This window comes from Panthera tigris, chromosome D1 (assembly GCF_018350195.1).
Source record: "Panthera tigris isolate Pti1 chromosome D1, P.tigris_Pti1_mat1.1, whole genome shotgun sequence".
NCBI lineage: Eukaryota > Metazoa > Chordata > Mammalia > Carnivora > Felidae > Panthera > Panthera tigris.
In genome coordinates, this window is record NC_056669.1 from 15,253,615 (window position 1) to 15,265,707 (window position 12,093).

General features: G+C 52.9%; 1 protein-coding gene across 1 annotated transcript in view; it reads right to left on the minus strand.

Moving 5' to 3' along the window:
* DSCAML1 (DS cell adhesion molecule like 1) overlaps positions 1 to 12,093 on the minus strand; it is a 347,848-nt gene that overhangs the window by 100,548 nt on the left and 235,207 nt on the right. Inside the window, exon 4 of the mRNA XM_042958957.1 lies at positions 2,682 to 2,828. Within this exon, the coding sequence (XP_042814891.1) occupies positions 2,682 to 2,828 (147 nt within the window). The remainder of the gene's footprint in view (positions 1 to 2,681; positions 2,829 to 12,093) is intronic.

Below are 12,093 nucleotides of genomic sequence, written 5' to 3' on the forward strand. Positions count from 1 at the left end.
GGCTCAGACCCCCTCCCCCCCCGCCCCGGTGCCACCTCTCCATCTGCTGACCTGGAGCTTCCGGCTAGAGAGGGGCCGCACCCTTCCCAGCCACCAGCCGGGGAGCCCTCGGGGGTGCGGGCCACTACAGAGTGAACCGTCTCAGCGGCAACCACGGCCAGCCTCTCTCGCTCAGGACTGACGGAGCCCCGCCTCAAGCCGGAGAGGATCTGCGGTGTGTGGGGCCGGAGGCTGAGGCCCCGAGCTCCCCGACGTGCCCCCCTCGCACCCCCTCTGTACCGCCTTGGTCCAGTATCACTTGCGTTTTTGCCGAGACAAGCAGCTTGCAGATGGCCTTGTCACATCACATCACATCAGGGCCGTGTCACCGGCGGGGCCCCTTCCCCTTGGCTCCCTCCGCTTCCTTCCCTCCAGGTCCCTCCTGCTTCTTTCAGATCTCGTTCGCTCTTGTCTTCCCCTCCGCCTTTGTCTCTCTGCGTAGGTTTTCTTCCGTTTTCTCCCTGTCCCGGGTCTACTCTGTGCCTGCGCCTCTCCCCTCGTCTGGCCGGGGGCCTCCCTATCTTTACTCCCGTGTCTCTTCGTCTCTGGTGCGTCTCTTGTTCTCTTCCTACCTCCCCCGCTTCTCCTCACCGCCGGCGGGGAATGGAGACCAGAAGGAGAACGGCTGGCATAACCTCCAGTCTAAAGAGTGTCTTTTTTGAGAGACACCTGCCCACGCCCCCCCAGAAGTGGAGGTGAGATTGGCAGGATGAAGGGGCCAAGTATGTGTGCAGGAGAAAGAAGCCGGCCTGCAGGAGGGGGATGTCTGCACTGTGCCCACGTTTTATGGGAAGCATGCAGATGAGATGCAAAACAGCATGTAGACAAGTCCCCATAATTTGGAAGGGAAGCACTCCAACACATTTGGGAGCTGGGCTGCAGATTCTGAAGTCCAGCCACGAAGATAGGGCCTCTCAGTACAGTCCCCTTGCCTTCCCGCATGACAGTTTCCCCTGGCATTGGTTAATTCCACAAATATTTACTTAGCACCTACTATGTGCCAGGCATAGGCCCAGGTGCTGGAGACACAGGGGAGAATGGGAGAGCCCCACCCCTGCCCTGCTGGCTCCCACTCTCCTGTTCTTGCCTCCAAACGTGCCAGGCAAATGAGAGAGGGGTCTGGGCTAGAGTTCATCTGGGTCCTCACCAAACCCCAGAAGGTCAGAGTCAGACAGAATCAGAGCGGTCGTCTAGTCAAGCTACTTCTCTGGGGTCCCCGAGAGGTCACGTGATTGGGTGAGCCGAGCCTCCAACACCACTGCTCTATCCGTTCACCCTCCCTCCAAAAGCCACTCCAATCCCACCTCCTCGAACAGCAGAGATGGTCAAATTGCAGGTCACAAACCGCGAGGAACTTGTGAAATCCATTTGGTAAGTTGCAACCAGCATTTAAGTAAATCAAAATTGGACAGCATCGAATAGAAAATATCCGAGTGCATTTAAATGCACATGGTAGGAAATACCAGAGTGCATGGCACAGGTTAGGATAAAAATGTGATGTATCTGTAGATCGCAGTCAAAAGAGTTTGAAAAAGTACAGTTCCAGAAAGGCACTGTTCCTTGAGGGGTACCATGTGTCCTCCTTTACTCTGTGACTGGGGCATGAATGGGGTGTTCAACTGACCCTTCCCATGGGGGTGTCCACACTCCGGATGCAGAGTGTGAGTCCTGGCTTTGCCTCCCACTGGTTAAACAGTTGGGGCAAGTCGCTTGGCTTCCCTGAGATCTGGTTTTCTCACCTGTAAAACACATCAGTGTATACCCCACAAGGCTATCACGGTGCCTAAAGGATAGCAGAGGAGTGAGATCTCTGGCATGCAGGGGACTTAATAACCGTTAGCTTCCATCCCTCCTAAAAGGTGATGATAATCATTCCTGGGGTGCCTGGGTGGCTCAGTCGGTTAGGTCTCCGACTTCGGCTCATGTCATTATCTCATGGGTTGTGAGTTCAAGCCTCGCATCGGGCTCTGTGCCGAGGGCTCAGAGCCTGGAGCCTGCTTCAGATTCTGTGTCTCTCTCTCTCTCTCTCTCTGCCTCTCCCTGCTCACGCTCTGTCTCTGTCTCTCAAAAAAAAAATAAAATAAACATAAAAATTTTTTTAAAGTGATGATCATTCCAGAATAAGAATCCTTTATTTAATTTACAAATAGTTTTGCTTCTGAATTCTATTCCGCCTACTTTTAAGCTATAACAAAAGAGACACATGCACTCATAAATAGGTCAAATAGAATCTTAAAATACATTTAGAGACACGAAGGAAAAAAAACTTTCCCTATCTGATCTAATTGCACCTAATCGTTAACTATGTTTGAATATCAGGTTCTATTTAGGAGCTTCCTGGCAGCAAAGGCAAAAAAGGAAACAGAAGATGGATTCCATTAACCCTCATTATCTGATAAATGACAACACATCAGTTCTTCAGGTGAGCTCGCTTCCTTAGGTACAGACTCTGAAGTTCTTACATGAAGGGCCCTCCACACCAAGCTGGACCACTTCTGCCCCAGGAGGTCCTATGTTTGTGTTCCTTAAGCTCCTTCTCCGAGGCTCCCGACTGCCTAGATACACAGCAGCCTTCCCGGTCCCTGGTGCGGACGTGCCCACCCCAGGGCTGGGCTGGCGCCCGCTGCAACCCCCTCGCCTACCTGTCACAGAGAGGCGGGCCCCATTGCTCTGCCGGGTCTCCCCGCTATATTTGTGCTTGGTGATGCAGCGGTAGGTGGAGAGGGCGTCCTCTTTCTGCACGTCAGAGATGTACAGCCCGCCGTGGTGAGTAATAAAAAACCTGTTTTCTGGAGACAGAATCAAGATATAATCCATTACTCCCTTGGCTGGGCACACCACCAGAAGCAACTCAGGCCGGCGGCCGGCCTTTCTCCCAGAACCGTTATTCCTTTCAGTGTTAGATGCTTCAGAGTTTTATAGAAGCATAGTAGGTTTTAGGATCAGACCGAGACCTGGGTTCCAAACTGACTTGTCCACTTATCAGCTGTGTGATCTCGGAAAACTTACTTAACTTCTCTGAGCCCTATCTGTACAACGGGGTGCAAATAACACCTCGCGGGGTGGATATAAGGATTAAAAATAATAATAAAGTGGCACATAGCAAGTGAGGGTCAGTGTCGCCTAATGAATGTCAGGCCTCATCTCTCCTATGTCTGTGCGAGAGCTTGCAAAGCTCTTTCACACCCATCGCTCATTGGTCCTTACAACCGTTTGTGTGTCCTCTCCATTTTCAGGTCACACAGCCAGTAAGCAGAGCAGAACTCAGCCTTCTGGTTCCCAGCTCTGTGCACTAAACCAAACACAAGCGTAAATCCCTTTCTCTCGATTTCAATCATATATTCACTCATCAAACAGTTACTGAGGCCAAGCTCTGCCAGTAGTGGGGACATAGAGATCCAGATACACAGTACTAATTCAACACACAGTTCTCGAACGCTCGTTTTGTGCAAGGCGCAGGTGCAGGCACTGTGCTTTGCTTTTCCAGGTCCTACCGTCAGGACTCGGCAGGGAAGCCAGAAGGACAGGCAGTAAGACACCCATTTTGCTGATGGTGACATATGACTCCACTTAGAGATGGAATGGGTTTCCAAGGTCCTGGGGCAGACCTTGAATTTGAGCTAGTGAGCGCTGATTTTAAAAGGGGAGAATGTGGACTTGGCAGTTGGGGAGGGGCTTGCAATCAGCTTCAGACTCCCCTAAGCTCATGGCAGGGCCCTCCCACCCAAGAGCCAGCCAAACTGGGATTGAGGAGCTAAGTTTGGGTCCCTCTGCCTGCTCTCTGGGGGCTAGGCTGCTTCCTCCCGCAGGCATGGAAGATGCTAGGTGGCCATTTCCACCAGGAGTGGGCACTGGAATCAAGACAGTGACAGTGACTTGAAAAAGAAGCTGCAGGGGAGAACGGGAGGACCTTCTAACATCAGAATGACAGGCGTTCATAAGGAAACATCCGGGGTAGCCTGTGCCCTTCAAATCCTATTATTTGGAAGTCTGCTTCCTCCCACCTGGGGGCTGAGTGACACCCCCCTCCCCCTCAACCCCTGATAAGAGCTCTGATACTGGCTCACTCTCCTATTAGAAATATTCTGGGTGGCTCAGTTGTTTGAGCATCCGACTTGGGCTCAGGTCATGATCTCGCGGTTTGTGAGTTCGAGCCCCGCGTCGGGCTCACTGCTGTCAGCGCTGAGCCTGCTTTGGATCCTCTGTCCCCCTGGCTGTGCCCCTCTGCTTGTGCTCTTCCCAAAATACATACATATATATTTTTTTAAAAAAAGGAAGATTCCGTGACGCCCCACCCACCAAGCACAAGCCTCAGTACCGGGGGACGGGGATCTCACCGGTGACACTTTGCGACAAGGCACGTTGTATGTAGGGCTGAGAAGCTTCAAGTGTCTACCACAGCTTTGACAAGGTTCTCCAGCCTTCCTCGGAGGATCTGTGGCTTCAGCAGCCCCTCCCAAAGTGGAGAGCTCTGACTTTTAGAGAGATCTTCCTGGGTCACAGTTGGTCTCCTCGAGGCTCCCTCCATGGGTCCTGGTTCTACTCATGAGAGCCCCACAGAGTTATCCTGAGCCCGGGTCACTGCCACACTGCCACACACACTGGAAGGGAGCTGTCGTGCCCTTCAATGTTTCTGCAGCCTAAGCAGCGTAGGGGTTTGTGTTTTAGTATTTATTTAATATGGTTTCAAATACCTTCGTCAATCTGGGTGATCTCTTGTTTCTTAATAAACTTTGGTTTATCCGCACATCTCCCAATCTTCCCGCTCTCCCATACACCTTTGTATAGGACTAGACCTACTATGTGCCACCACTTGGCCAAGTGGCCGGGACCTAGCAACTGGCTTCGCGTGACCAGCACAGGAGAGGGCTGGGGCCAACCCCCCCAGCCCAACATGGTTTGCTTTCTACAGGGGACAGAGCGGGAGTAGAAGGCAGCCCCATCACCCCATGGTCTCACACTCGACTGGCACTCAGCCAGCGCCCTGGTCTTGTGTCTGTGAACCGCTGTGAGGACACCTGCCGTCTCTCCACCCTCGGACACCTGGCTGTTGTGGGCCCACACCTGGGACGTCACATGGTTCCCCCCGGTGAGTGACGTGTTGCTGGGACCCCCCCCCCCGCCCCGGGTGCATGCTTGGCCATGTGGCAGGATGCCAGTCCTCTGGACCCCCGCCGTGCCCCTCCGGCACACGGACCACACCTCGCAGACCCCCGCTCAGTGCTGTGGGTAAGAGACGTGGAGGAAAGTGGGAGGGAGCCCAGCCCTGCTGCCGGCAGTCGGAGAGGACCCGGGGGAAGCACAGAGAAAGCCTGGCTTCCCCGCCAGACTCTGAACGTGCCGTTTTGTCTCCATGTTGTGACATCCCAAAGTCAAATGCGGAAGCTCTCCCGTGATTTATTATGTAACTGGGACTGGAATGCAGAAGTATGGGAGGGTGCTGCTGATCAGAAGTACCCGGCCGGGGGCGTGGTGGCGGGGTGAGGAAAAACAGGAAGGACCCCCGATCCGGCACCAGCAGCTTGGCCCCCGTGATCTCGCAGCTCCCCGCACCCCAGGAAGATGGTGCATTTGGTCCTACTGGAATTCGAAGCTGGGAAGGGGTGCTGCGGTGATGTGGTGGGGAGCTGGGGTTTCTATAGCAACAAGCAGCTGCTGCATCTGATGTTTCACATCCTTCATTGTCCTCATTTCCCCCCTCCCTTCCCCCCTTCTTGTGCATATTTAATTGCAGTAACGTTTCTAGACACAGTGTATCGTTCCTCCTGAAACAAAGGCGGGCCGGCCGCAGCCAGGGGGATGCACAGTGCTGGAGAGAGGGGACGGAGAAATCAGGGTATTATGTTAATCCCCCCTGGGGGCGGGGGGGGGGCTCGTGCAACATCAGTTCTGCATGTTTGATGAGAATCAGATGACGGGCCCTGCTGGGGAAGGGAAGCAGCAAGAGGCCTGTGGAGTGAGCGGCAGGCGGCGTTGGGCGGGGGGAGGCACAGCCAGCTGGTGGGGGGTTCAGAGGGGCCAGGGCCCCACAAAACGGCTGGCCTCTAAGGCTGATTCTCCGATGGGGTGCCCTGGCAGTCGGGCAGCCCCCACCCTGCACTCCAAATGGGACCAGCCATCCCTGGAATGGGTAGAGGGGCAACTATCCTCTACCCTGGCCCCTTCCGCCAGCGGGTAGGCTGGGTCCGGCCGGAGGAAGGACAGAGTGGCAGCCGTGACCACTGGGTCCAGCTTGCATCCTGAGGCCACGTGGGAATGCGCGTCTGGGTCATGTTTGGTCGACACCAAGATGGGGAGGTACGAATGGCATTTCGTGGTCAGGGGCCAGCAATGCTGGATATCTTGGGTAATAAATACTGTCTGACCCCAAATGCCAGTAGTGTCAGCATGGGTTTATTATGCTGCAAGATCACTTTCCCTTAGGTGCCAAGCTTGGGACATGAGGCCGTGTGCAGGGGCGCCCGGGGGGCTCAGTCGGTTCAGCATCCGACTCGCGATTTCAGCTCAGGTCATGATCTCGCGGTCGAGGGGTCGAGCCCGGCATCGGGCTCTGTGCTGATAGCCAGGAGCCTCCTTGGGATTCTCTGTCTCCCTCTCTCGCTGCCCCTCCCCTGCTCGTGCTCCGTCTCTGTCTCTCAAACTAAATAATTAAGCGTTAAAAAAAAAAAAGACTGTGTTTAAACGTGGACTCTGCCATTGATGCTGCTTGTGTGTCACATGTCACAGGCCGTGGCTCATCTGTGAACAGGCCCATGACCAGGAAAGTGCTGAGTGTGGTTAAGGAAACCTTTCTTTTTATTTATTTTTTTTTAATTTTTTTTTAACGTTTATTTATTTTTGAGACAGAGAGAGACAGAGCATGAATGGGGGAGGGTCAGAGAGAGGGAGACACAGAATCCGAAACAGGCTCCAGGCTCTGAGCTGTCAGCACAGAGCCCGATGCGGGGCTCTAACTCACGGACCGCGATATCATGACCTGAGCCGAAGTCAGCCGCTTAACGGACTGAGCCACCCAGGCGCCCCTGAAACCTTTCTTTTTAAAAAAATTTTTTAAAATGTTTATTTATTTTTGAAGGAGTGCGAGACAGAGCATGAGTCGGGGAGGGGCAGAGAGAGAGGGAGATGCAGAATCCAAAGCAGGCTCCGGGCTCCGAGCTGTCGGCACACAGCCCGATGCGGGGCTCGAACTCGTCGACCAAAGATCATGACCTGAGCCGAAGTTGGACGCCCAACCGACTGAGCCATCCAGGCGCCCCTCTTCTTTTTACTATTACTAAAAATACTCCACCTGCTTCACCATCCTTCTTCCAGGTGATCTGGAGCAGGCCTCTCCTTTTTTTAAAGCTGCATATTTACCAAGTACTAATACATGTCAGGGCAAGGATTTTATACACATTATCTTATTCAATCCCCACAACCCTTTGCAATGGATACTGTTATTTTTACTAACCAAAGCACAGAGAGGTTAAATAACCCACCCATAGTCACACAGCTAATAAGGGGCAGAGCCCAGATCGTTAGTCTACTTCTTACGCTCTTCCAAATCTCGGTGTCGACTGAGTCTTCTAGAATAGCAGCACCTCTCATAGGAACATATGGTCAGCCAGCCTCTGCTTGGCCGCTTCTGTCAGTGGGGTGGTCACTACCTTACAAAGGAACGCTTGTCCGTTCGGTTCAGTTTGGCTTGATTTATCAAGTCTTTCTGGGGCACCCCTCAGTCCTGGACTGGGCTCCCTGGAGAGGTCTTGGACCTAGTCTCTGGTCTTTGGGATTCCACAGTTAGAAGACAATGTCCTACCACCAGGAAGGGGCCTGTTTGGGGGCTGCTGAAGGGTGGGGAGGGGATTCAACGGAGGCCATCGGCGAGAAGAGGAAGATTAAGACGGGCCAAGCTAGCTGGTGTGGTTGGCCGAGCCCGGGACTGGATTTCGGAGACTGGATTGGAGTCCGGGCTCTGCCACTAATGATGGGGTGTGTACTGGGTTGAAGAGTATCTACCCCATCCCCCCTCCCCCCGCCCCCGCCAAATTAATGTCTACTCAGAGCTTACAAATGGGACCTTATTGGAAATAAGATCTTGGCCAACACAATCAAGTTAAGGTGAGGTCATACTGGATGAGCGTGGGCCCCGAATCCAGTGTGTTCTTCTAGGAACAGGGAAACTTGAACACAGGCACACGAACACGGGGAGAAGGCCATGGGAAGACAGAGGCAGAGATTGGAGCGATGCGTCTGTAAGCCAACAGACGCAGGCATTGCCAGCAACCCCAGAAGCTAGGCAAGAGTCGAGGAAGACCCTCCTCCAGAGCCTGAGGAGGGAGCAGGTTCCGCCCACACCCTGATTCGGGACTTCTGGCCTCCAGGACTGTGAGGCAGTAAATCTCCCTGGGTTAAGCCGTCTGGTTGTTGCAATTTGCTACGGGAGCCCCGGGCAACCGACACAGGGTGACCTGAGGGGAGTCTGGTCATCTCCCAGGCCCTCCGGTGTCCCGTCTGCAAAAAGAGGAAGAAGGTGGATCCGGTGTGTGTCTTTAAGCATGCCTATACGTTAGAATCATCTAAGGAGCTTTTAAATTAAACTCAGAATCTCTGGGCGTGTGGCCTGGAAACCGGTATCCAAAAAAAAAAAAAAAAAAAAAAAAAAGCTTTTCGGGTCATGTAATGTGCAGCCAGGGCACAGAACCACTGGGTGAGATAAACTCCTGGGGCCCCTTTGCTCTGACAACTGATGTCTCTATGATGGCACCAAACTTTGGAGTCTCGCTTCTCCTTCAGGAAAAACGACTTAATAAACGGGACTTGTGTCCCAGAGCTGTTGGGAGAGTCAGACGAAATACAGCATGCGGGGGTCCCCAGCAGGAGCGGCCCCACCTCAAGGACGTGAGGGGCTCTCAGTCCCCGTGGCCAGGCTTCCTGCAGATTTCCACCCTGCCTTCTTCCCCAGGAGCTTGGGAATAAAGGGGACCCTCCTCTGCAATTCGGAGGCCCCGCACACAGGTGCTAAGGGAGCCAACGGCATCTTCTCTGTCTTTTTCTAAAAGGTCAGGGAGCCAGGCCTCCGAGACTCCCGAGAGCTGCAGGAGCCTCGCACAGAGGATGATAGAAACCTCGGGGCTCCTGGTGGCTCCAGAGGGCCGTGAGGGGGAACAGCTGCCCTCTGCAGAGGTGCGGCCTCTCTCTGCTCTCAGAGGCAAGTGTGAGGGGAAGTTTGGTGGGGAGAGGGTGCCGGGCAGAGGAGGAGGAAGGACTGAGGGTCTTTCGGGAAGGTGTGAGCTGGACAGTTCCTACTCAGGCCTACTCCGAATGCCACGGGGACAGCAGCTGCCGAACTGGCTCCTGCTTTGGCCCCTGCCCCTCCTCCAACCGTGCCCAACCCGCAGCCAGAGTGGTGCTCTATAACCCAAGTCAGATTATGTGGCTCCTTTGCCCCAAACCCTCCAATAGTTTCTCATTTCACTCAGTGCTGATGGCCAAATAGGTGCCCTAGAAATAAATCTTTCTAGAGTGAATGAAAGAATGAATGAATGAATGAAACTTGCCCAAACTCTAAGGTAGTTTTATCCCCGTTCCACTCACGAGGAGACGGCCGCTCAGAGAAGTCAGATAATTCCACCTCCTCCAAGAAGCCTTCCCAGGCTTCCCACTGCCCTTTCTGAGTGTTTCTACATCTGGCAAACCTCTTGCACTGCTCATCCCTGTTCCTGCTATATTCAACCAGATTTTTAAAAAGGATTACTTTTGAGGATTCAAAAGTCAAGATGAAGCAGCATGGTGGTTCCTTGAGATAATATAAATAGAATTACCACGTGATTCAGTAATTCTACTTCTGGGCATATACCCGGAAGAATTGAAAGCAGGTTCTTAAAAGGATGTTCTCTCACCTATGCCCATAGCATTATTCGCTGGAGTCAAGAGATAGAAACAACCCAAGTGTCCCCTGATGGATGAGTGACAGAGAGAAGATAGTAGAGACATACGATAGAATATTACTTAGCCTTAAAAGGGAAGGAAATTCTGATGCAGGCTACCGTATAGATGAACCCTGACTACACTGTGCTAAGTGAAATAAGGCAGTCGCAAAAAAGAAATACTGTCTGATGTCACTGATATGAACTACCTGGGGCCATCAGCTTCACACAGACAGAAAGTAGAATGGGGCTGGGAGAAATGGGGAGTAGATGTTCCACGGGTACCGAGTTTCAGTTTTGCGAGATAAAGCTGCCCTTAAACACGACTGGACTTCAGGCTGGGCTGAAATTCTACTGACATTAAAGCTCAACACTTAAAACTGATTAAGATGGTAAATTTTATATTACGTGTCCTCTACCACAATTAAAATAAAAAAGATGTTATTGTTATTTTTTTTTTTTAAGTAGACTTCATGCCTGGCATGGAGCCAACATAGGGCTTGAACTCACAACCCTGAGATCAAGATCTGAGCTGAGATCAAGAGAATCCAATGCTGGGGGTGCCTGGGTGGCTAGGTCGGTTGAGTGGCCGACTTTGTCTCAGGTCATGATCTCACGGTGCGTGGGTCTGAGCCCTGTGCTCGAGCCCTGTGTTCGAGCCCTGTTCGAGCCCTGTGCATCGGGCCCTGTGCTGACAGCTCAGAGCCTGGAGCCTCTTCAGATTCTGTGTCTCCCTCTCTCTCTGCCCCTCCCCCACTCACACTCTGTCTCTCTGTCTCTCTCTCAAAATAAAGAACCATTAAAAAAATTAAGAAAAAAGAGAGTCTGATGCTTAACTGACTGAGCAACCCGGGTGCCCCTAAAATAAAAAAAAAAAAAAATTAAAGTCAAGATTATAAAGAATTGGGATGAGTGTCTTTATGAAGTAGTGAGTTTCCTGTCACCAGGTGTATTTAAGGAGAGGCTGAAGAGACACTTGGCTGAGATACAGCATAGAGGATTTAAGCATTGAATAAGAGAAACAAATTGGGTCGTCTTTAAGGTCCTTCCCTTCCCAGATATGTATAAATTCCTAGCTTAAAGAATGGCAAAGCTGCGAGACTTCTTGGAGATCAGCCGCTACAGTGGTTTTTAAATCAGGGTGCATGTGCTCGTCATCACCCCAGGACTCTGGCTGTGGTTATTCCTCCGTGCCTGAAATGCTTTTTCCTTGACTCACCCCCGGCCCCATTCAGGTCTCTCAGTTCAAGTGCCAGCTCGTTGGAGAAGCCTTGCCTGACCCCCTCTATCAAAATTAGACTGTGCTCCGCGTCCCTGCCCAATTCCTTACCCTGCCTGTTTGTCTTCGGAGCACGTGGTGTTTCTCGCTGACAGCAAGGAGTTATTTTAGTATTCCCGCTCCAGAACATGGCTGGCACATAGAAGATATTCAGTGCACCCGGAGTGAATGGAGGGACCCCAGCAGGAGAGGAGGCACCACCCATGGAGTGAGACATCAGGCTCTCCAGCCTGGAGTCCTGTCCCGAGGTCCCCCACACCCTGGGGTCTCTCCCCTCTTACCCACGGCTGCCATACTGTCATGGCTTGGGCCACTGCTCCCCCCTTAGGTTCCCCAGCTCAGCTGAGTCCAGGCGGGACATTAAAGCAAGACTGATGATGGTTTGGAGCTAACACAGGGATGTAAACAGACAAGGACGTGGCTGGGCAATCTGGAGAATAAACTATGGCTGACTCATCTTCAGGGGGCGGCCCCTGCAGGGAGCGACCTCACCTTCCCAGGAACTACTCAAGCACATGGAGACCCAGGGCAGCCGGCCCAGGGAGAAGAAGGGACAGAAACAGCCCCTCTGCAGCGTGCCTGAGGCTGGCCTTCCACTGCCCTTCCCCGACCCAGGACCTACCTCTCCCTTAGCTGATTGGAGGGGAAATACTACCCTCGCCCGGAGGAGAGACCACTAACAACAGAGGTCACTGGTTCCAGGATGGAAGCACATTAGGGTCCCGGGACCCGCTGTGAGACCAGAGGTATGCAATGCAGTGGTGAAGGCCGAGAGGCACTTCGCCCCTCTGTGGGCAGCAGCTGAACTGAGCTGCCGTGGGCGGGGCCATCTCTCCCTGCCTCCAGATGCTAGAGGTTCCCACGGCT